This window comes from Myotis daubentonii, chromosome 4 (genome assembly GCF_963259705.1).
Source record: "Myotis daubentonii chromosome 4, mMyoDau2.1, whole genome shotgun sequence".
NCBI classification, from domain to species: domain Eukaryota; kingdom Metazoa; phylum Chordata; class Mammalia; order Chiroptera; family Vespertilionidae; genus Myotis; species Myotis daubentonii.
In genome coordinates, this window is record NC_081843.1 from 41,949,045 (window position 1) to 41,975,611 (window position 26,567).

Below are 26,567 nucleotides of genomic sequence, written 5' to 3' on the forward strand. Positions count from 1 at the left end.
ATCTCTTCCTACCCACCCACCCTTGCCTTTCCTAATTTAATCTCAAAATTACAATGTATTTTTACATTATGTTGCATTGGGAATGACTGTTTTTCTACTTAAAACATGTTTTAACTTTTACCTTATTGTTGAAGTCTGAGGATGCTTTGCACTTTCAAAGACAATTGTTTTGTTGTTGTTGTTGTTTTTGTTTTTAAATATATTTTATTTATTTTTTACAGAGAGGAAGGGAGAGGGATAGAGAGCTAGAAACATCGATGAGAGAGAAACATCGACCAGCTGCCTCCCGTACACCCCCGACTGGGGATGTGCCTGCAACCAAGGTATATGCCCTTGACCGGAATCGAACCTGGGACCCTTCAGTCCACAGGCCGATGCTCTATCCACTGAGCCAAACCGGCTAGGGCACAATTGTTTTTTTTTGGTCCTAAAATTCATTGTCACAGTGAAAAGCTGGAGTTCACATATTTCAGACAAATAATATATTTGTTGCGTGATTTTTAAAAATTTAACAATAGAAATTTAAATTCAGTTTGATATTTTATACAACATGCCTTTATTTTTAAAGCATAGTAAGAAAGTAGAAGGAAAAAAGGCTCATTAAAAAGCTGAAATCTAAAAGTTGTATTGAAATTTCTTCCCTTACGCTTCCCCATCAATAGCCACTTGCAGAGAATGAAGGTTTATTAAAATTTTTATTTACTTGGAAGATCTGGGAACAGGTGTTTTAGAGAACCAGATATTCCGGGTAAATGAAAGTCTTTGTGTTTCAACTCCTGTTATTGAAAATCTCTTAAAAATTAACACTGTCATAAGTAGAATAATATGAAAATAATCAAATTCTTACTATTTGAAGTTATTTTAATTCTGTTTGTTGTGAATGTTAACTTTTATTGCCCTGCTCTGTAGACTGAGAAGTTTTAGATTTATCTAAGTGAAAACTTCAGATGTGGCAGTGCTTCATTACACTTTAATTTCTTTTAAAACCTGTGAGATTAGTTGATTACTGAAAGGATCCTACACAATTAGAACTCTTAAAGTTTTGTTTGACCAAGGGTTTATAGAATATATTTGACTTAGACAAAGCCATGGGTTTTTTATTGCCAAGGTTTTATTTTTTTCTAACATTTTGTTTATTTATTTATTTAATTAATACTACAGAGAGGTACTCATATCAATAAAAATATAGTTAACCTACTTATAGAAATTAGCCTGAGGCAATGCTCATATCCAGTAGAAGATTTATGTACAAGTGTGTTCAAAAGTAGAAAAACAACTCACAATAACCTGTATATAGTCAAGAATAGGGGAATTAAGTTTATTTTACTACATAAATTCTTTAGTACATTTTATAGGCATTAAAAGTTATGTTTTTGAATTAATGTTTATGACAGAGAAAATGATTTTGATATAAATAGGAAAAGAGACCCTGGCCGGTTTGGCTCAGTGGATAGAGCGTCAGCCTGCAGACTGAAGGGCCCCAGGTTCGATTCTGGTCGAGGGCATATGCCCAGGTTGCGGGCTCCATCCCCAGTGGGGGATGTGCAGGAGTCGGCCAATCAATGATTCTGTCTCATCATTGATGTTTCTGTCTTTCTCCTCCTCTCACTTCCTCTCTGAAATCAATAAAAATATATTTTAAAAAAATAGGAAAAGAGGACAAAACGGTATGGTCTTAATGTGCATGATTACATGTGTATCTACATATACATAAAACAGAGGAAGGGACGTAAGTAAATTTCAGCAGTAATAAGCTATGGGCAGGGAGATTAAAATTTCTCCTTTATTTATTTTTTAATTTTTTAATTTTTATTTTTTAAATATATATATTTTATTGATTTTTTTAAAGAGAGGAAGGGAGAGGGATAGAGAGTTAGAAACATCGATGAGAGAGAAACATCGATCAGCCGCCTCCTGCACACCTCCTACTGGGGATGTGCCCGCAACCAAGGTACATGCCCTTGACTGGAATCGAACCCAGGACCCTTCATTCTGCAGGCCGACGCTCTATCCACTGAGCCAAACCAGTCAGGTCTCTCCTTTATTTTGTACTTTTCAATTTTTCCAAGTAATCTGTAGGTCCTCTTATAGTAAACAAAGGTATGTATTTAATAGGGTGTTAGTTATCAAATGAAATCATGTATATGGAAGGTCTTGAAGCCCTTAGGAGCTGCTGCAGTTTCAGTAGCAAGTGCCAGATGCAGGAAATGTTGTCTACTCAATGCGATAGTGTTGGAGACATAAGAGGAAGAATAACATAAAATGTTTCCATGAGTTTCAGTATATTTCTGATTTCATTTGTAGGTCAAATAACAGGATAATAAATCTTTCTTACACCATGACTCTAGAAGATTATGGAATATTAAAAACACGTGAGATTTTTGTCTCTGATTCATCTCAGGTAAATATCATTGAATGTTATCAAATTACTCTTTAAAAACGGATTTAATGTGTATGTGTGTGAGTGTATTTGTTTCAATATGCTTTTTTCTATTCATATGTTAGGGTTTAACTGCTGTACAACAGAACTCATCTTGTCTTCCTCCCGCACCTTGTCCTTCAGAAGTCCAGACAGAGCCTCGTGAAACCTTAGAATACAAAGCAGCACTTGAGCTAGAAATGTGGAAGGAGAGGCAAGAAGACATTTTTGAAAATCAGGTTACTTTTTAAACATTACTTTAAGCCTCTATTTTTATCTACTTAGTATGTTTTTCCTTCTCCATACTAGGCTTTTACTATGTTCCATGGTCCCCTACTAGTCCCTTTGAATATCAAGAATACCTTGCTCCTAAAGAAAAATTGAGAATAAAAAAAACAAAAAACAGAAGCCACTAAGAAGGATTCCCTCAACTTTGTCTCTGATCTTAAGCAAATTAGAACTGAAGGTTAGAGATCAGAGATTGACTTGAAGGTTTCTTTTCATTCCGGTCCTCATTTAGTGTACCCTCCTGGAACATGGAATTATCAGTCTCTGAACAAGAGAGTTAGAAAACACAACTTACCATGTACTCCCCTGAATTATATGGGTACTACTTGCCTCAGGCATCTTTTAAAAAATAAAATAGAACACCTGACATAAACTTATCAGTGATCATTTAATTTTTAACTGGTAACAACTGATTTGTTTACTTGAAATATTTTGGATTTTTGTCTGACTTTATTTTTCTTCCTTTTGTAGCTAAAGCAGAAAGAACTAGCTCATATGCAAGCTCTTGCGGAGGAATGGAAGAAAAGGGATCGAGAGAGAGAATCACTAGTAAAGAAAAAGGTAGTAACATGTATAGAAATTGAAGGGGAAAGGAATAAAATTATAGTGTCTTGTATATGTATTTTTGAAATTGTGTTTTGAGTTTGGGAAAAAGATAAGGTAGCTTTTATTATTTTAGGTGGCTGAATATACTCTTCTGGAAGGAAAACTTCAAAAAACCCTAATTGATTTAGAGAAGAGAGAGCACCAGCTGGCCATTACAGAATCAGAGGTACTGTATTTGTCAAATACCTTTATTTCACAGAATCCATGTTAGGTTAATACCATTCATTCCTTTTTAAAAAATATATATTTTTATTGAATTTATTTTAGAGAAGGAGAGGGAGAGGGAGAGGTAGAAATATCAGTGAGAGAGAACTGTTAATCAGCTCCCTCCTACATGCCCCCACAACTCAAGCATGTGCACTGACTGGCAATCATTCCAGCTACCTCTTGGTGCATGGGTCAACGCTCAACCACTGAGCCACATAGGCGGGGCTTCATTTCTTTTCTTTGTACTTATATATAAAATGTATTTCTTAGAAGTTGTCTTCCAGACATTATGGAGAACAACTAGGTAAAGAATGTTTTATGTTTTAGAAGGTGAGGAATAGAAAGTGCTTATTGTTTGAAATGGTTAACTATTATTTACCCAGTTTGGTTAACTCCTACAATAGTGGAGATATTTGGTTAACTTTCCCATTATGTAAACTTTAAATGGATAGTTACCTTACCTAGAGAAGAGAGAAAATGTAGCATAGGTTCAGGGGTCTAGAATCCTGATTTGGTTTTCAGTAAGAAGGAAATATCCAACATTCTTGCCTATTAAAGATTAGATCCAAAAATAAATGAGTACTAGGCTTAGTTAACATTTTTGTTAGGTCCTATTAAATTTTAACCTAAATACTTTTTTAAATTATTATAAAAGTTGTTTCAAAATAATTAATATTCTTCCACATTAAATTTATATGCTCCTTCCCTACCCAAATTCGTTTCTTAAAGTTTCCTCAGCATATCACCCTAACCTCATCTTTATTCATTTTCTGGGATTTGAGTTAGACGTTTAAACTTGTATATTTGTTCCTAATACTTAGAATCTGTTATCTTCTGTGTGAATGGGTGGAAAATAAAAGTAAAACATTTCTAAAAGAAGAAAAGGAACTTTTGCTTATATATTAAAATGGGTTTATTTAAATAGGAATTTTAAGTGATTAGGGCATTTTCAGTTGAATTTATAGAGGTCATATATGGATTTTTGTGTATACTTTGTATAAGAATTAAATGATTGAAAATAATGTAAGTAATCTGAACATTTGAGTATATATATGGATAATAGAATATTGAACAGTATAATGTAGCTCATAATAGGCCAACCTCTTAAAGATGCGCTTGTTTTAAGCTTCAACGAGAAAGAAGGGAACTGAAATCAGAACGTGAACAGAACCTGCAAGAACTTCAGAACTCTATCCGTAGGGCCAAGGAAGATTGTGTTCACCAAGTAGAACTGGAAAGGTTAAAGATCAAGCAGCTAGAAGAGGACAAACACCGACTTCAGCAGCAGGTTGGATGAAATACCTATCATCTCTTTACACTTAGAGTTTATTTGCATCTAGAAATAATTGGTATAATTCACTAAAAAGTTATAAAAACTCACAGTAATTTGGATGATTAATATTTATTGCAGAGCTTCAAATATACTTTAAGCTGGATCTTCTTTTCCTAAGTCAAAGCTAAGGACTATATTTCAGATAAATCTCAGCTTAAAATTATTTTCTGATAAATCACCTTTTAGCAAACATGCATAAACTTCATATCACTGGACTGAATTCAGTTAAGAATCAAATTTCATGAGAGAATTGTCTCTGCTCTTCATTTCCTCACCTTATACTCACCTCACAACCCATCCCCATTGCTCCAGCCAGCCAGTTGTCAAAGAAGTCACTACATTCAGTGGGCATTTTTCATTCTTATCTTACTCAGACTTATTGACAACATCAACACTGTTGTCCTTGTTTTTGTATATTCTCTTCTCTCGACTTCTCTAACACCACTCTCCTTGCTTTCCTCTACTTTTCTGGGCACCCCTCAGGCTCCTTTGCAGGTTTATTTTCCTTTAGTAAATGTTAGACCTCCTTTAAGTTCAAAACTTACTTTGTACTAAACAATCTTATTAATGTCCATGGGAACGGAGACAATCTGTACCTCTTGGACTTTCACATGTATATCCCAGACCTTTCCTTTGCACTGTAGACCAATAAATCTGCTTTTTTGATATCTCTAATTGGATGTCTAAAGTCATTTAAAACCCAACATGATCCTCCCATCCATGTCTGAGCTTTCTGTAAGTCAAGCATGTCAGACTCACGGGCCGCATGCCTTGTTTATTTGGCCCGTGTTAGCCTTTGAGTTTGACATGCTTGCTGTAAGTGTTCTTTATTTCTGTTCTTCCTATTGCAACCAGAGTGATATTTTTAAAATTTGGGAATCATGACACACTCCTGTAAAACCTTTCAATGTCATCTCACTGCTCAGAATAATTACCTTGCCCTACAAGCCTCTGCAGAGCTTGGAACCAGCCTATCTCTCTCACCTTTGTCCTGTGCTCTCCAGCCACACTGGTTTCCCTTCAGGTTCTCAAGCATGCTGAGCTTCACCATAGGATCTTTGTGTGTGCTACACTCATCCTTCAGTTTTCAGCTGAAGCATCAATTACTGGGGGAGCAGGGATCAGGGACAATTTCCCTAAGTTTTTGTTATATATTTTCATAGGATATTATTCTCATTCTTTTTCTCTGACATGTTAGAGCAGTTTTATTATTTTCATTAGTGTGATAATTCAATCAGTGTCAATTATAAATCAAAACAGTTTTATGGAGTTAACAATCTGTATACCTAGAGCCTAGCTAGTCTTGATCGAATAATTGGGGCTTAATAAATATTTGCTAAAAAAAAAAGAATCAAGCTGTTAAATGTTAAATATTAAGCTTATCTTTCTTGAAAAATTTCATTGTAGATTAGATATGTATGATTAATGCCTCCAAAGTCTTCAGTAAATTCTGACATGAAGAATAGCTTCCATAGCAGTTCAGGTCACATTATTTAGTGGTTGTAAATATGAATTTGATTGTTATTATGGAGATCTCATTTAAGATAAAGTTGCAAAAGTAGGCAATCATGATGGGATTTACCAAATGCTTTTCCCACTTGTCAGGAAGATTCAGCCATCTAGAACCATCGCTCCTAACGTGTTAATCACCAGCGGAGTTCTTGAAAAAAAACCTCGGTCTCTACCTTGTCCCAGACTGCTATAATGAGCTTATGGGAAGAACTGGTATTTTAGAAGAATTACCCAGGGAACTCTTAAAACATAATCTAAAGACCTGGGGAAAAACTGTGGGGACTGCAGAAATTTCTGAGATGCCCATGTTGCTAAGCTCATGACTATAATACATGTTATATTTTCTTCGTATGAAAACAAAATTTTTAGGCCCTTACTCTGAACCAGCTTTCATGTATTATATGTATAATTCTAACTAGACAGGTAGAAGGACTGATAGTAGTTACCAGAACTCAAAAAATCAATGTAGTTTATGGGCCACTTAGCAAAGGAAAAAAAGCCCACTATGCCTAATAGCTTATTGCTTTACAACCTGATTGTAACCACAATAATGGTGTATGATAATGTCCCTGAATGGTAGGAAAAAATATTTGACCCAACCCCTTCATAGTTATAATCTTTAAATTACCTTAAGTTGTAAGAGTGTTTGAATTATGAAATTCATATAGTATCTAATTTTAAGAATAAATACTGTATTAAAATTAAACTTTTCATTGATAATAATCTGCTATAGCTGTAATCTTTTCTTACATGTAACATCTTAAGTATCAGTATTTTTATAAGGTAACTTAACAAAAATGGTCTCATGATACTGGTTTTATAAGAAATTCCATACTCTTAAAAAGTTTTGTATATTGTCAGTCAGTTGATTTACTAAATTTTTAGGATTACTAGAGATCTTTGTACTGTAAACATCCTATATAATAAAAGGGTAATATGCAAACTGACCCTAACAGCAGAAAGACTAGGAATGACTGGTCACTATGACACACACTGACCACCAGGGGGCAGATGCTCAATGCAGGAGCTGCCCCCTGGTGGTCAGTGCGCTCCCACATGGAAAGCACTGCTCAGCCATAAGCCAGGCTGAAGGCTGCCAGTACAGCGGTGGTGGTGGGAGCCTCTCCTGCCTCCTCAGCAGTACTAAGGATGTCAGACTGCAGCTTAGGCCTGCTCTCCACTGGCAAATGGACATCCCCCGAGGACTCCTGTGCTGCCAGAGGGATGTCTGACTGCCAGCTTAGGCCCGATCCCCCAGGGAGCAGGCCTAAACCAGCAGGTGGTCATCCCTCGAGGGGTCCCAGACTGTGAGAGGGCACAGGCCGGGCTGAGGGATACCCCCGCAACCCCCCGCCAAGTGCACAAATTTTTGTGCACCGGGCCTCTAGTGTTTAGAATAAGAAAAAATGAGATTGTTGAATTAAATTCTGTAATATTAAACTTTACATCTTTTTTTTAATGGCTGTAATACTTTTTTTTTAAAAATACAGCTTAATGATGCTGAAAATAAGTATAAGATTTTGGAAAAAGAGTTCCAGCAGTTCAAGGATCAGCAAAGCAACAAACCAGAACTCCGCCTACAGTCTGAAATAAACCTTCTCACCTTGGAAAAGGTACCCACGTCAATTTATACCCACTTAACTAGTCCTAACGATCAACTTATGAAGTCAGTAGTGACACTTACATATACACTGTAACATTTCACTGAAGCATTCTGACACCAGAAAACACATCAGAGAATTCAAGGCTGAAGAAGCAGTTTCAAAATATGGGCAGGAACCAGGGTGAGCAAGGCAAGACCTGCTCTGTCACAAAAGTCTACTGAAGGTGCTAGATTCTGTTTCCCTGGTTCTAGTGTCTTTCATTAAAAGTATAACCACATGCCTATATTAAATGGCCTAAAGCAGGGGTTCTCAAACTACGGCCCGCGGGCCACATGCAAATACAAATATTGTATTTGTTCCCGTTTTTTTTTTTCTACTTCAAAATAAGATATGTGCAGTGTGCATAGGAATTTGTTCATAGTTTTTTTTTTAAACTATAGTCCGGCCCTCCAATGGTCTGAGGGACAGTGAACTGGCCCCCTGTTAAAAAAGTTTGAGGACCCCTGGCCTAAAGTGATTTCTGGTTTCTTGGCAAGATACTGATTGATATAATTGATTTTTCATTTACCAGCAAAGAGGTGTACTATTTATGACACCATGCTAAATGCTATTATGAATGATTCAAAAATGTTCAGAATAGAGTCAAGGAGGTTACAAAAGGAAACAAGGAACTTACCCAAATAATTATAGTGAAAGGCAAATGGTAGCAAGTATCATCTAACTTTCTCTTAACAAATGTTATGAATGCAAAAGGAAAACAAAGTCAACTCTGCAATTTAAGTATAACAAAAAAATGAAAAGAAACCCAAAGGATAGGTGAAATTTTAAATAGGTAAATATGTGGGTAAGGGTATCCCAAGGAGAGGTATTGTACTTAGGTTAAAAAGTCTATTGCATACTTGTAAAATAGCTTGACTAGAACCTAGAGTTTAATCAGTAATCAATATAGTAGTGGTTTCAAAATAAAAACAAGACTGATAAGAAAATGCGGGAAGACCTTAGATGCTAAGTTAAAGAATTTGTATTTTATCTGTAAATAGAAGTCAGAGATTATGCTCAAATTTGTAAGATTGGCTTAATAAATATTAATAGAAATGAATTTTAATGAACTTCTGGTGGAAGTTATAGAGAATTCTGATTTTAGACATATTACATTTGAGATGTTAGCCGATTAAGTGGAGAAGTTCATTAAAAATGAGAAAATATAGTAGGAAGAGAGAAATGGGTTAGACATACAGACTTGGGAGTCATTTGAATAAAGTAACATCCTTAGAATTAGATGAAATTGTTCAAGGAGCATTTAGTAAGGAAAACTGAACATATAACTTTAAAGGGAAAGTTCAGCTTCAAAGACAAAAAGCAGGAGTCAGGGAAGATGGCTAAAATGATTTAGAGAAGTAATAAATGTAGTCTAGTGTGGCCCCCCCCCCCCCCAAAAAAAAAAAGAGTTTTAAAAATGAGGAAGTAACAGTAATCTCTATGAATGGAAGGTTGAGGAAAGGCCATGGGTTTGACAGTTTAAGTCACTACCTTGTAATAAGCCCAATTACAGAGTGTTAAATGTGGCATTGAAAAAAAATGAGCCCACGGGACTGCCAATGTTGAGAAAAGCTTATGGATAAGAAATTAATAGCAAGGAGAAACTGATGGTTGTTAGTCTTTGAAAAAGAAACACCAAGAGGCAAAACGCATGAGTGCCTAGAAGATGTGGAGCTAGGAATAAATCTTTTGAGTTAAGAAGCCTTGTAACTGGTTTCTTCTAGTGTTTCTGCAGCCTATCAGTTGCCTGGCTCTTCTTGATTGCAAAGTGTTGTTGATTCTGCTTTTTACATAGACAGGCAATTTCTTCATTTCTCCATTTTTGGCCTTCTCATTTCTCTACCAATGAACTTGAATCCAGTTAGCCATTTCCCACCCCTATTATGAAAAAAACAAGTATTAAAGTATTTCTGTATTTATAAATATGAATTCTGTGGTACTTACCAGAGATATTTGAAGCACTCAGATAGTATCTCATCAATTCTCTCAAGCTTTTAAGTAGATGTCAAAGAATATTTCCATTTTACTTGGGAAATTCAGAGACCAAATATCTCAAAACTGGAGAAGCATTAACTTTTTTTTTTTTAATATATTTTATTGATTTTTTTGCAGAGAGGAAGGGAGAGAGATAGAGAGTTAGAAACATGGATGAGAGAGAAACATCGATCAGCTGCCTCCTGCACATCTCCTACTGGGGATGTCCCCGCAACCCAGGTACATGCCCTTGACCGGAATCGAACCTGGGACCTTTCAGTCCGCAGGCTGAGGCTCTATCCACTGAGCCAAACCGGTTTCGGCGAGAATCATTAACTTTTAATCTTTTCTGAATATAGACTAGATAATATAGAAATAAATTTTAAGTGATTTTTTAAATTCCTTCTTCCAACTACACTTCTACCAAAAAAGTAAAGATAACTACACATTAAAAATATAAACAGCACCATAAATTTGAGAGAGAGAAAATGCATAATTGAACTGCCTCTATATCAGACCTAATGATTTCATTCAGCATATTTTATTGCCTAGTAAAACAAGGTTACTCCCCCGCCCTGCCTCCCCGCTGTTCTGAAAGTTCTTTGTAAATTTTATTGGAGCCAGAAGAGGGCAGAATCTTATTTCTTAAGTAGTAACAAAGACATAAAAGTACAAAAAGGAAGACATAGTGAAAAAGTATCTGATTAAGTCTATAATCTTGTGATTATATCTGATTGAGAGCTTTTTTTCTTTTGTGATTATCCGTGCTCTTCAGTATAGCACAGATTTTCCCATTTTGACTGAAATGGCCTAAAAAGAAATTAAGGTACAGTTTTACTACATTTAATTCTTGATTCCCTTTATTATATAAGAAATGAATAGTTTGATTTGCTTTTAGCTAGGAAATGTCTTTTAGATTGCTTACAAATAATTGGGACTTTTAAAAATAAAATGTGGAAAGCATTATAATTCAGTAGGAGATACATAAGTTGAAGACAGAAGCTAAAATTTAAGAGTATTTGATGAGTATCTGCTGTGTATTTACCCCTTAGGACAAAGGGTAAAAAGAGAGAAAAAGTTTGTAATATAATTGGAGAAATGGCTCAGAGAGCCTTAAACCAATGTGTATAATAAAACACCAGGAATGTAATAGAAACACTTTGCAGTTCAGAAAAGAGAAATTATTTGGTGTTCAGAATACAGTAATTTTAAGAAAGCTCTGGGTCAAGGTCATATTTGAACTGAACCTGAAGTTTAAGTTAGCAGAGAAGAAAAAGAAAGACTTGATAGGCTCAGGAAGTAATTTGGGCAAAGAGAAAGGGGGTGTAGGGGACCCCAACCTGGTGGTTGGAGTAAAGGGTTTCCTGTTGAGGAATACCAAGAAAGTAGGTTGAGCAAGTAGGATAGAATGATATTTTGGAGTGCCTTGAAACCTAGCAGAAGAGTCTAGGCTCAATATTGTGGGCAAGAAGTAGCTATTGTAGATTATTTAGTGGAGAGTGAATTGATCTAATAGTGGTTTGCAAGATTTGTGAATAGATTTGAGGCCGAGGAGAAAAGAGAAGAGCCTGAGCTAAGGAAATGGCATAAAAAAGAATAAAGCTGGAAATATTTTAAGGGAGAAATGTGTATGACATATCAGTGCAAATGCTTCCCCAAGCCTCAAATCTACTCACAATAGGGCCCTTAACTAGGTCTTTGATTGTGTCCATTTTTCTGGGACTTGGGTCCATCTATTTAGAATTACAGAAGCATCTGTGTTCGTAAGTTCATAATCATTGATTTGGTAATAGTAATAAATCAGAAAAGCGAGGTGTGTGTCTCAGATTTGCTAACTTTAGTCTTTTTATTTGTTAAAAATAAAGAAATTATATGTATTGACTATATATGTGTTTTAAATTAGTTTGAATAACTACCGGTATGCAAATGTGAATTATTTCGATAATCATGGCAAAGCCAATGTAACCTACCCAGACAGCTTTTTTTCTGATGAAGTCAGTCCATTGGGTATAAGTATTCCCTCTAGGTTCATCCCTGTTCTAACCCTCAGCTTTGGGCCCACCTAAGACCTATAGACATGATCACTTTTATTGCTGAAGGCTACTTTTTTACCTCACAGCTATAAAATGATTTTTCCTGTTCCTGACCTATGTCCTATGTCCTTGTTAAATTACCAGCTAATATGTATAAATCTTTAGGTGTAAGTGGAAGAGATCATCTTTGACAATCTTAGCGTATTATTCAATTTAAGAGGCATGAGTCTAGTTGTGAAATGTCAACACATTTAAATCCAAGCACTAGGGATTTGTAAAGCAGTAAAGACCTTGACTCCATTAAGTCGTATATTACTGCAGAGAATGTTCTGGGCTCTTGTGAAGGGAATTTGGCAATCTGCTCTTCCTTTCATTTTATTTTCATGAGTTTTTTGAAGTTTGAATTTTTGGATAGTGTCTTTAGTTTTATTTTTCTGCAAAACATTAGAAATTGTGAGTATGGGAAAAAGTCGACTTCATATAAAAAAATTAGACCAGTTTAGAGTAACAGTATTTTACTCTAATTCAGGCCCATTATTACATTATCGTTTAACTAGTAAAACTGTCTGTTGGCAAACATCAATTTGTTTGGTACTTGGGTTGAAACACTGAGAGAGGACATTCCAAAACATAGCCAAGTTGGCTTCAGTTCATGCACAACACATTGCCTGCTGTAAGTATAAATAACCTTATTTTTTTAATTGAATCACTTTCATGTTTTTCTTTATATATTTGAGGAAAAATAGAAAATAAATGTTAGATAAGTGTTACTATGAGCATTATTTGTCTTTCATTTGGTTTATCATTCTTAAAATATTTTTTTACTTTGTTCTCTTTCTTAGTAAACTGCTTTCTGATTAAACATTTCACTGTTTTCGGCATTCTATGATTTTTGCCAAAATATAGTTATAAAAGAATCTAATAGCTTTCTTTGTTATAAGATAAAATTCCACATAATGAAAGGCCTCCAAAAGGAATAATTTGTTTTCTAAGATTTAGAGTACCAAGTAAATTGGAATGCTAACAGAACTGCTTTTTGTTAAAAAAAAAAAAAAAAAGGTATTTTTCATTCTATCATCTTTATGCAATATACATGTTTTAAATACATTTATAGTAACTGTCTGGAGGTTAAGACTAATTCAGTTCCTTTTAGTATGGGCTGTTAGGCAGTAAAAATACGACTATATTTTAAACAAGAAAATGTTCATGTGCCATAATATTTATAGTAAATTATATAACAGTTTTAGATGATGTCGTATGTTACACTACATAAACTCTTTTCTTAAGCCAGACTCTTTGTATATATTATCTTTCAGTGATTGTACACAGTGGTATAGTGTTTCACTTGATATGATTTTAATCACTGTTAGGTTGAACTTGAAAGAAAGTTGGAATCAGCAACTAAATCTAAACTGCATTACAAGCAGCAATGGGGACGAGCTTTGAAAGAACTTGCCAGACTTAAACAGGTATGTAGTTTATAATTAATGATGGATTATTCTTTTTATGTCTTTTTCCCTTGATTCTTTACAAGTTTGCATATTTGGCAATACCTGTTATGTCAGATAAATGTCTGCATTTGAATCTCCAGTGCTATTTTTGAGATTGGGCTTTGTGTGTGTTATATATAAGATTCTCCTTTTTTAATTAAAAATTGAAACCTTTAGGTTATTTTCTTTAATTGCCAACTGTCCTCTTTCCTAAAAGAAATTGGATAATTTATTTTACTTATACAACTACCATTCTTTTCTTCAGCATTAATTTCTTTCTATTGTGAGTACATTTGAGGGGAGAAATTTCAGGATAACTTAAATTTCACGTTCTCAAATTTAAGAACATACTTTAAATGTTATTCCTAGGAAGACACAGGTAACTTATTCAATTAAGGAAGGAATCACAGGGAATATTTGCATAGTTTTATGAGTTTAAAAGTGATAGTTTTCTGAATTCTTAATTGAATTTTTACCCCTCCTGTTGCTAGATAGCATATGCTATTAGCTTCATGAGAAATATATCTTAATGTTAGGTATAATTTCTTCAAGTGATTAAGACCAAATAAATCATTAGCAAGATTTTTTTAATCTAATCTACTTTGACCTAAAACTCATAAGGATCAATAATGGTTAGCTTTAGCTAAAGAAGGTCTTTCAGATTTATATATCTCCATAAACATCAAATGCTATTAAATATCTTTGTGATATTGTACTAAATGCTTATAACCTTCATAAAGGAGTATGTACTAAACTGCATGAGAATAAATAAAGAAAATTATGCTAACATAGCTTGTAGGTAAGTTGCGATTATAAGTATAAAATAATATAGTAGTCCTCCCTTAATCATGGGGGTTACATTCCAAGACGCCTAGTGGATGCCTGAAGCTACAGATAGTACTGAGCCCTATATACAGGGATGTGCAAAAATAGGTTTATAATTGTTAATATGGAAAATAATACAATAATTAATAATGCAAGAATAAGCTTTGTGTTTTGCATATTCACAACTATAAACCTATTTTTGCCCACCCCTGTATACTATTTTTTTCCCTATACCTACATACTTATAAATTAGGCATAGTAAGAGATTAACAGCAATAACTAATAATAAAATAGAACACTTATAACAATATACTGTAATAAAAGTTATGTGAATGTGGTCTCTCTCAAAATATCTTACTGTATTTTATTCACTTTGTGGTGATGTGAGGAGATACAGTGCTTTATATGTGATGAGAGGAAGTAAAGTGAATGAGTAGGTACTATGCTATAGTATTAGGATTACTTAAACACAAGACTGCAATACCATAACCGTTGACCTGATAACTAAGTGACTAGTGAGTGGGTACTGTATACAGTGTGATATGCTAGACAAAGGGATGATTCATGTTCTGGGTGAGGTAGAGTTAGGACAGATGAGATTTCATCACATTACTCAGAATGGTGGGCAGTTTAAATGTATGAATTGTGGTGTGTTTGTTTTTTTTCTTCTGGAATCTTCCATTTAATGTTTTTGGACCCTGACCATGAATAACTGAAAACAAAACCACAGAGAAGGGAGGGACTACTCTGTTAACAATAGTAAATTTTTATATGTTCACAAGACTGAGGGTAGATAAGTGAATAATATTTTGTATTGAGAGTCTCCTATATTCAAGGCACTGCCCTAAATTTATAGACATAAATAAAACAAAAGTCTTTCCCTCAGGGAACTTACAATTTAGTAATAGAGAAGAAAAGTATAAATATAACATTTACTGCCAAATATTAGGAGCCCTGAAAAGAGCCATACAGAGTACATCTGTTTAATGCAGTGGTTCTCAACCTGTGGGTCGTGACCCCTTTGGGGGTCGAACGACCCTTTCACTGGGGTCGCCTAAGACCATCGGAAAACACATATATAATTACATATTGTTTTTTTGATTAATCACTATGCTTTAATTATGTTCAATTTGTAACAATGAAATTGGGGGTCACCATAACATGAGGAACTGTATTAAAGGGTCGTGGCATTAGGAAGGTTGAGAACCACTGATTTAATGGGACTTAGAAAAGGTGTCATAGAAGAGAAGATATTTGAGATGGCCTCTACGGAACTGGTTGTGATTTAGGAATGTAGCAGGCTGGAGATGGGGGTTATAAATACAATGGCTAGAATGATTTTATAATAGACATGAATTCAGTATGCTAGGCTCTACTGGGAGATCAGAGGAGGGCCATTTTAGCGTCATTTCAGGAAGTAAGGACTGGAACTTTAGTGTTAACGGTGGGAACAGGATGAGAGATTATTTTAAAAGACATGTTTTGGTAGATTTTGTGTAGCATAATATACCTGATTGGGCTGCAGAGTATTACAAATGTGGTTATTAAGACAAAGAATTGGTGGGAAAGGGATAGGACTTGCAAGTCTGGACATTTTAATTTTTACAGAAAAATTCAGCAAACTGAATTGTGAATCTGATGTTGGGAGGGTGATTGCTGTGACTGATGGTATTTAGAATTCTTATGTTTAAGAAAGAGAAAGGGAAACGGGTAAAGGAAATAACAACTAGAGAAAAAGAGGAGGATAATTACAATAATACTGATAGAGCAGTTAGCATTAAATTTAGTTTCACTACATGCCAGGTGTTGTGCTTCATGTCTTTTAATTTCATCGTAACCAAGATCCCTATGTAGTAAGTAATATTATTATTTCCACTAGAGGCCCGATGCACGAAGATTAGTGCAAGAATGGGCCTTCCTTCCCCTGGCTGCTGGCACCGCTTTTGCTACGGCCCAGAGCCGCCTTTCCGCCTTCATACACTGCCCAGTGGCCCAGAGCAGCTGGGGTGGTGCAGAATGCCTGCATCGTCACCATGGCAACAACGCAGGTGTTCCACACTACCCCGGCGCTGGGCGCCTGCATATGCAAATTAACCCGCCATCTTTGTTGGGTTAATTTGCATACTCCTGATTGGTGGGTGTAGCAAAGGTATGGTCAGTTTGCATCTTTATCTTTTATTAGTATAGATGTTATACATGAAAGAAACTGAGACATGGAGAAGTTAGTTGCACACAATCACACAGATACCAAGTGATAGAGCTTAGTATTGGAACCATTTGACCAGAGTCCAGGCTTGAGTTTTTTCCCCTTTATAATGTTACAGCTTTATTCCATAGAAGCCAAATAATGAACAAATTTCCCAGAGAAGAAAGTGAGCCATGGAAGACATTAGGGATTGCTGACAGAATATTGACGCAGAAGAAGTCATGCTTTGGCATATCCTAGCCAAACGGTATTGTTGGCTATTAGATAAACTAGTTCTGATAATGAGAATTAAAGTGATTTTGAGAGAGAAGAAGCTAATATATAGTCATGATGCCAAGATATTTAGGTTATATATTGTATAATAGGGAGAAGTCTGTGGAGTTAGGAGCAATGAAATAATGTGATGAGAATAGATGTTAAAAATAACATTCTATCAGAGGAAGCATATATAGTAGTTTAGAATATGAGTCAAGAGAGCTGGGTCTTGGCTTAGCTCTTAACTACTTCTGCAACTTGGGTAATTTAACTTCTCTGATTAGTCTTATTTGTTCAGTGAAATTTTTCCTCACAGGTTGTTCTGAGAATTAAATAAGTCGATTTAAAAGCATTTAATACAATGTTTGGTAAGTAGTACGTGCTCAATAAATGATAATTGTTGAAAGAAGATGAGCCATAAAGCTATTGTGTAGTGTTCTTGATTTTAGTTGATGGGCACATAATTTAGATCAGTGATGGCGAACCTATGATACGCATGTCAGGTGACACGTGAACTCATTTTTTTGGTTGATTTTTCTTTGTTAAATGGCATTTAAATATGTAAAATAAATATCAAAAATATAAGTCTTTGACTATGGTTGCAAATATCAAAAAATTTCTAGATGTGACATGGCACCAAAGTTAAGTTAGGGTTTTTCAAAATGCTGACACGCCGAGCTCAAAAGGTTCGCCATCACTGATTTAGATGGTAGTTTTGGATATTGATGAACAAATAATGGAGATATTTTTGACTAACTGTTCAAAGAAATGATGGGCACCAACAGTTTTAAGTTTAGAGAACAGGAGGATATTATATAGTAACTAGAGGCCCGATGCACAGAAATTCATGCAAGAGTAGGCCTTCCTTCCCCCAGCTACCGGCACCAACTTCCCTCCAGCACCTGGGACCCAGGCTGGCTTCCCTCCAGCCCTGGCTTTGTCAGGAAGGACGTCTGGAATGATGTCTGGTCTAATTAGTATATTACCCTTTTATTATTATAGATAGCAGTAAGCGAGTTGGGTAGGATATATTGGTAGTTTGAATAGTAAGGGAGTCAGATAGGATATAGTTTGAATAATAACTACTTTGTATTTAGATGGTAGTTTTAATAGATGTTCTGTAGAAAATAGCACAGAAGGGGAAAAAACACCCCCACATGTAAGGGTTCAATGTGCAGATATGCAAGAGTCTGTAGGTATGCTCCCTAAAGTTTGGGTATAGAGAGATGAGAGTGCAGAGTGCACTGAGTCTAAAGAAACATCTATAGTTATTTCATTCATCAGCAAGTACTTATTGAGATTCGAGTCTGTACCTTGCACACTGGTAGATGCTCGATACAGCAGCTTTCTCCCCTGGGAACTTCAAGTTCATCTGATATTTAACAAGAACATAGCAGGTTGGTGAGAAATGCAAATGAAGATAAAATATTAGAAAAACAAGAAGACAACTGCTTGTTCCATTTTGTCACTCAAGGCTAAAGGAGAAATGTTTCAAAGATAATGCTTCAAGTATCAAATTTGAAATACGTAAAGTTGTAAAATAGAGAGTAGATGGAGAAGATATGGAACATAGTGCCTTTTATTGAAGTTGCAGAGTGAAGGAGAAGAAACTAATGTAATGATAATTGTAAGGCATTACCAAAGCTAGTAATGAAAAGATTGAAATGTGTCAGTTGCTGATTAGGGCATCTCCTTTATAGAAATGAGTAGTCAATAATTATTAAACAAGATAATTTCATCAGAGTGTCATGTTTCTTATTAAGAAATATCCATGCAAGACCTTTTTAGTTTGAGTAAGCTGATTAAGTTACGTTCATAGGTGTATATTGACAAATGGCATTGTTTTCGCTGAGGTAGTTTTTAAAATAAAAGAAAGTAAACAAATAATGTTCTGAATAGAATCTTTCAAGTGCATGGCTTTTTATTAGTGTTACACTGAGATAGCCTCCTTTAAAAGTAGATTCAGAATAAAATGTGTCCACCTAATTAACCCTCCTTACTAACATGCATCCCCGTATACTTAACAATCATTTCCTATTTACTCTTTCTATGTATTTTCTGCCCTCTTGCCTAAAAACCATTGGCAAAGTAATTTAGCTATTTTTTCTAATAATAGGATCACAAAATTTCAGATGCCTTCTTTCTCTTGAGTTATTGTAAGAGTATTAAGAAGAAAACAATGTTAAATTAGTGGTTCAACTCTAAACTTGTACTTCGTGAAAGCAAATAGTCTCATTCTTTGAGTGCAGTGATCTTCATTACAAACCAATTCTATTCCTTGTCCCACTAACTTTCTGCTTTAGAAACAACTCTGTAAACAGATTTCAGGTTCACTGGGAATCATTGATGTTCTACAGACCACATTTGAGATGCAATACTTTAAGAAGAAATGTAATAGACCTTGAGATTACCATAGTGAATTGTGCTCTGCCACAAACTGTTTTTGGAAGGTTAACATTAATAACTTTACCAAATAGGCACAATTCATATATGTGAAAATTACTTCAATTTTTTCTAAAATGTTTTATTAAAAACATTATGGTGTTTGAATGTAAAAATTGAATTCTCTGCTTTTGATCAGAGACTTGTTTGTGCAACTTTTTGTTTAAATTGGATTAGTACCATGTTAATTTTACATTGTCTCTGGTGAATAGCCACGGGACTATAATCTCTGCCAGTAATTTGTCACAGCAAAATCCTCTGGAGGGCCATACAAAACATTTGTGTAGAACGGATTAGACAGCAAAAGCCGTATCTTAGATTGTTAATAAATGTTAATGACAAAACCCAGCTGGTAAAGCTTGGAAATAAGAGCTAATGCTTAGTGCCTATTGCCAAAAAAATGTTTAAACAGAGATTTCCATTACTCAGAGGTGATCTAGTGTAGTCAATCTGTGAATTAAAAAATCATAATCTTCTAATTATTTAGAAAAAATATATTTCCTTCAGATTCACTAAAGTCTGTGTTTCCAAGTTGTAATTTTTTTTTTTTTTTTTTTTAGTAAATGGATAATTGACAGCTGTAAAATATAAGTAAATGTCACATAAAATGGTTCATAACTTAGAAAACAAGAAAGTGATACCCATACATTCTGGATTTGATACCTCTGGTATACTGTGTAACACTGACTCTAAGAAGTTCTAGTTGTGAGATATTTAAGGGGTAACTTAGTTTTCTTTTTTCTGCCACCTCCATGAAGATACAGTACAGAAATATTTTTAAACCAAAACAAATACTTAAATTGTACTAAAAATATTCAAATTAAGATTAACCTTTTACTCCTTGGGTACAGGACTAAGAACTAAGATTTTGGGTAAGATGTGGGTCCCTTACCATATTTGTGCACAGTAGATCTGTTTAAAACTAAGCTGATATATTTAGTTAAAACAACACAGACTTCATTGGCTGACATCAGCACTATCTTGTCCAGCCTCCTGCTTATCCACTCAGAGTAATTAATTTGATTAATTTATAAGTAATTTAGCCAAGGATAGGATGTAAATCTTTGTTTAAGAAAACAGTTGGAGGTCCAAGTCTTGGTTAAAAACTGTGTCTTGAAACCATCCAGGCCCTCCTCCTGACTTGTCAGCTCTGGGTTATTTTCAGAAAACTTTACTTGAGTTCCTTAGTTTAGTTGTAAGCTTTTTTCCCACAGACTTACATGGTATGTGTGAGTGGGAGAGTATGTAGTGGCCACTTTTTAGCCGCTGTTTAGTCTAGTGTATGTATGTTTACATCTCCTCTCTGGATTTATAGGCAGCCAAGGCAAAATAAAGATTATACTCACTTGATTGAGGAGCCTTTAACCCAGAGCACCTGGCAGCAGAGAGGATTTCTTTCACTAACCTCTAATTTTTATGTGTGCATGTGTGATTATTTTAAATGCTGGGATCCTTGATTAAAAATTCAAGGTTTTTCTTGCGTTTTAGAACTAAAATGTTTCAAGTTTTATAAAGCTAAAATTTTATAAAGGAACCTAAAAATAATCAACCTTTTATTATTTTTTTCTGCTTGAAAATTTGACAGCACCATATAACATAGAAAATAAAAATCACCAGTAACCTTAACCCCTCCTCAGCCAGATATAAAAATTTGGTGTACTTGTCCTAACAAAATATATTGTACATTCCAAAAAGGAACAAAAGATTCTTATACACTACAACACCCACCTCCTAGGTTAAGAAACAGAGCATTATTGATGCTTTGGAAGCCTGTGTACCTTTCTTAACTACATCCTTTCTTAAGGTAATTACTTTTCTGAATTTAGTATTTATTATTCATTTGGGTAGGATGTGGGTCCCTTACCATATTTTCTTTATAAGATATATTTAAAGTATTGGTAGACAACACTAAAATTTTGGACATGTAGAAACATGTAAGAATTTCTGTAGTGTTTATATCTAAAAGTAGAATTTTTGTTAGTAGGGTTTGCTCATCTCTTCTCCTACTCTAAATATTGTCAAATTACTTTCTAAAGTGGTTGTGCAGATTTGCAGTTCCCAAGAGTGTGTATAATTGTTATTCTTCACACCATGTCTAATGGCTGTTTAGATATATTAATTTTTTCCAGTTTGGTGAGTGTGAAAATAGTATGTTGTAGCTTAAATTTTCATTTTCCCGACTTTGAGCATCTTTTCATATGTTTATTAACCACTTACATGTCCTTATTGTGGAGTGCATTCTTATGGCTTTTGCTCAAAAGAAATAAATCAACAAGTAATCTGGATTTTGGCATCACCAGATACAAAGTTTGTATCTACTATCACTATGTTCTAGAACAGCCGTGGGCAAACTACGGCCCATGGGCCGAATCCGGCCCGTTTGAAATGAATAAAACTAAAAAAAAAAAAAAAGACCGTACCCCTTTATGTAATGATGTTTACTTTGAATTTATATTAGTTCACACAAACACTCCATCCATGCTTTTGTTCCGGCCCTCCGGTCCAGTTTAAGAACCCATTGTGGCCCTCGAGTCAAAAAGTTTGCCCACCCCTGTTCTAGAAAGTAGATGATGACAGAGAAATCTATTAATGAAGTGGAATTTTTTGAATCGTGTAGAAATTCTGGAACTGAAAAGTATTGTGAGTGAAATGTAAGAATTCAGTAGATGAATTGAGAGTAGGCATAGCAGAAGCAAAGATGTGTAAGCTGAAGCAGAAATGAAAAAAAAAAAAAAAGGAAAACAAAAAACATATGGGATAGAACAGTGGTCAGCAAACTCATTAGTCAACAGAGCCAAATATCAACAGTACAACGATTGAAATTTCTTTGAGAGCCAAATTTTTTTAACTTAAACTATATAGGTAGGTACACTGTTATTTACTTAATTAGGGTACTCCTAAGGCTTAGGAAGAGCCACACTCAAGGGGCCAAAGAGCCGCATGTGGCTCGCGAGCTGCAGTTTGCCGACCACGGGGATAGAGTATATGAGACTGACTACCTTTTGTTAACTATAGACCCCTGTCTTTGTCTATGTGGGCTGCTATAACAAAATACCACAGACTCCATAGCTTATAAACGAAAATTTGTTTCTTACTCTTCTGAAGGCTGAAACTTTAAGATCAGGTACACAACTTGTCAGGTTCTATGTCTGGTGAGGGTCTGCTTCCCAGTTCATAAATGGCCATCTTTTTACTGTGTCTTCATATGGCAGAAGGAGCTAGGGAGCTTTGTCAGACCTGTTTTATAAGGACATTAATCTCATTCATAAGGGCTTGCCTTCATGACCTAAGCAATTTCCAAAGGCCCCATCCCCTGACAACATCATGTTGGGAATTAGGTTTCAACATAAGAATTTTGGGAAGATGCAAATATTCAGCCTATAGCAACACTTAAGAGAAAATAGAAAATGGGGGAAGGAAGCAATATTTGAAGAGATACTGGCTGAGAAGTCTATACTAGTAAAAGTGAAAAAGATAATTGTCTTAAGAATATCAATTAACTCTCAGCAGGAGAGTTTAAAGTAAATCATATCTTAGATGCATCACAGTAAAATTGTCAAAAAGCTGTGGGGGTGGAGGGAGACATTACCTTCATAGGAGCAGCAATAAGACTGACAGGTGACTTTTCAACAAAAGTGAAGGAATTCATAAGACAGTGGAATAATAGCCCTAAAGTAGTGGTCAGCAAACTGCGGCCCCTTGAGTGTGGCTCTTCCACAAAATACCACGTGCGGGTGTGCGCGTACAGTGCTATTGAAACTTTGTGGCCACACTCAAGGGGCCAAAGAGCCACATGTGGCTTGCGAGCTGCAGTTTGCCGACCACTGCCCTAAAGTACTGAAAGAAAATAACTACCAACCTAAAATTCTGTACCCAGTGAAAATGTTTTTCATGATGAAATAGACATAAGACACGAGACTTAATGAAAGCTCTGCTTAGGGGACATTTGTAACCTCAAGTTCACTTAGAAAACAAGAAAAGCATAAAGTTTTCTCTAAATATCCCTTTCAAACAGTCAGTAAAGGAAATAAGAAGATAGAAAATAATAAAGACAAGTAGAACTTAATGAAATAGGAGGAAAATGTCCTTTTTAAAGGAACCTCCCCTTGGCAAAAAGTGTTCAAAGACAAGAGGAGAATAATTACTAGGTCCTAATACAGGAATAAGAAAGGGGGACTGGGCTACACATTCTTCAGACATTAGAGATAAGAGGATGGTACAAAAATTTTTATGTGAATTTGAAAAAACAGAACTTACAAAACTGACACAAGAAGAAACAGAAAATATAAGTAGTTATATAGTTATCAGAAAAATTAAAACTGTAGTGAAAAAACCTTCAAACAAAGAAGCCTTCAGATCCAGATGGCTTCACATTTGAATTTTAGTAAACATTTTATAAATAACACTAATCTTATACAAACTGTTTTGGAAATTAGGAAGAGAGAACACTTTTCTCTCTTTTTTTTTTTTAATGAGACCAGCATAACTTTGATCCCAAAACCTGATAAGGGTATTATAAGAACAAAAAAATGACCAGTCTCAAGAACATAGATATAAAACTTGTAAACATCACAATCAACTTTATTTATTAAACAAAGGCAAAGTTGGGTATTTACCACCTTTAAAAGGGAGGAAAATTAAGTAATCATATAAAAATGTAGAAAAAGTCAATGTCCATTCATAATAACAATTCTTAGCAAACTAAGAATATAAGGGGAAATTTCTTAATCTAATAAAGGATATTTACATAAAAACTATCTTTTTAATTTAATTTTTCTTTATCGATTAAGGTATTACATGTGTATTTATCCCCCCCATTGCTCCCCCACCTCCTCGCTCATGCCCTCACCCCCTAGTGTCTGTGTCCATTGGTTAGGCTTATATGCATGCATACAAGTCCTTTGGTTGATCTCTCTCCCTTCCCCCCACCCTCCCCTGCCTTCCCTCTGAGGTTTGACGATCTGATCGATGGGTCTCTATCTCTGGATCTGTTTTTGTTCATCAGTTTATGTTGTTCATTATATTCCACAAATGAGTGAGATCATGTGCTATTTATCTTTCTCCAACTAAATTAAGGAAAGTTTTTCCTTGAGATCAGGAATGAGAGAAAGATGCCCTCTATCACTATTAGCAACACTGTACTAGAGGTTCTAGCCAGTATAATAAGACAAGAGAAAGAAAGGGTGTATCAGTTGCAAAGGAAAAAGTAAAGCTACCACTATTTACAGATGACATTGTTATATACTCAGAAAACCAAGGGTCTATGACCTACCAAAATGAATGAATTTATTAGTAAGTTTGTCGGAAACAAGGTCCATATGAAAAGATCAATTTCAGTTCTCTATACAGACACAATTAGAGAAGGAAATTTTTAAAACTCTTCCATAGCATCTTGAAACACAATTACTCTTAGTTTATAGAAAAGGATAAAGTATTAAACAAACTTAAAGAAGACCTAAATAATGGGAGAGGTAATAAACCGTGTTCAATGATTAAAGAATCAATGGTTTTGGCCAAATTGATCTGTAGATTCAGCATAATCAAATCCCAGCAGGACTTTTTTTTTTTCCTCCAGGCCTAGAAACATATTTATATGAAAATGCAGGAGTCAAGAATAACTAAGAATTTTGAAGAATAGCCAAAGGTAGAAGACTTTTTCAGATATCAAGATTTATTATTATATGAGTTATAGTAACAGACAGTGTACTTTTAATGAAAGGATGGAGAAATAAATCAGGTTACAGGGTCCAGAAACAAACCTATACATATAATGGACAGAGGTGACATATGGCAGGTGATATTGCCAAGCAAGGGGTGTCTTTTAGTAAATATTGCTAGGTCATTTTGAGCTCTATATGGGTAGAAGAAGAAACTTGATCTGACACCACACACAAAACCAACTGCATATGAATTACTGATCTAAATGAAGACTTAAAGGGTAACATAAGAGTATTTTCAAGACTGAGGCAGGCAAAAACTTGGACATAGAGGCACTAGCCAAAATAAAATAGACAGATAAATTTGGGCTGTATTAAAATTAAGTCAAAAATACCATTACAGCAGTGGAAAGGCAAGACAAACACTAGTAGAAAATACCTGGAATTTAAATAAATGACAAAGGACTTATCTAGTTTACAGGGTGGGACAAAAGTAGGTTTACAGTTGTAAGTACTGGACATAGAGTTTATTCTTAAATTATTTATTAGTTATTGTACTATTTCCCATACAACCTATTTTTCCCCTACCCTGTATATAAAGAACTACAAACATATTAATAAAGAAAGATGGATAGCAAATAGAGCAAAGTGCCAAATGGTTGAACAGGAACTTTGTAAAAGAAGATACCCAAATGACAATTAAAAATATTAAAACATGCCCTAACCAGTTTGGCTCAGTGGATAAAGCGTCAGCCTGCAGACTCAAGGGTCCCAGGTTTGATTCCGGTCAAGGGCATGTACCTTGGTTGCGGACACATCCCCAGTAGAGAGTGTGCAGGAGGCAGCTGATCGATGTTTCTAACTCTCTATCCCTCTCCCTTCCCTCTGTAAAAAAATCAATAAAATATATAAAATAAAATAAAATAAAATAAAATAAAAATATTAAAACATGTTCAACCTCAGTTGTCTTTGAAAAAATGCAAAATAAAATCACAATGAGATACTACTACATAATCTATAAGAACGGCATAAATAAAAAAAAAAAAATGATAGTACCAAGTGTTGGCAAGAACATTGAACACTGAAATGCTCACATGGAAGTATTAATTTGTACTACTACTTTGAAAACTGTTTGACAGTATATACTACTACTGAAATTTTCATACCCTTTGTTTGAATCCTAGATTACATACCCAATAGAGCTGCATACAAATATGTGCCAAAGGGCATGTATAATATTGTTCCTATCAGCTTTATAATACAAAACTAGAAACTAACCAAAATGTTCCTCAGCAGTCGAATGAATAATTTGTATGTTCATCCAGTGGAATGCCAAATAGTAATACGAATCATCAACTACACGTAATAGTAATGAATTTAAAAACAATGTTAAGTGAAAGAAGCCAGACATAAAGTAGTACACACTGTCCAATTCCATTTATATAAGTTCGAAGCAGTCAAAATGTGTGATGTTAGAAAGTAGGGTAGTGGTTATTTTTGCGAAAGGATGGAAACAGGGACATCTGAGATTCTGCTAATTTTTATATATATATATATATATATATATATATATATATATATATATATATATTATTATTGATTTTTTACAGAGAAGAAGGGAGAGGGATAGAGAGTTAGAAACATCGATCAGCTGCCTCCTGCACGCCCCCCACTGGG

At 34.9% G+C, this 26,567-nt stretch overlaps 1 protein-coding gene across 3 annotated transcripts in view; it reads left to right on the forward strand.

Moving 5' to 3' along the window:
* CEP120 (centrosomal protein 120) overlaps positions 1–26,567 on the forward strand; it is a 65,168-nt gene that overhangs the window by 33,569 nt on the left and 5,032 nt on the right. For all 3 annotated transcript variants that reach the window (XM_059693765.1, XM_059693767.1, XM_059693766.1), the window contains 7 exons: positions 2,305–2,401; positions 2,506–2,658; positions 3,179–3,268; positions 3,387–3,479; positions 4,647–4,808; positions 7,856–7,978; positions 13,386–13,484. In XM_059693765.1, coding sequence (XP_059549748.1) covers positions 2,305–2,401; positions 2,506–2,658; positions 3,179–3,268; positions 3,387–3,479; positions 4,647–4,808; positions 7,856–7,978; positions 13,386–13,484 — 817 coding nt within the window. The remainder of the gene's footprint in view (positions 1–2,304; positions 2,402–2,505; positions 2,659–3,178; positions 3,269–3,386; positions 3,480–4,646; positions 4,809–7,855; positions 7,979–13,385; positions 13,485–26,567) is intronic.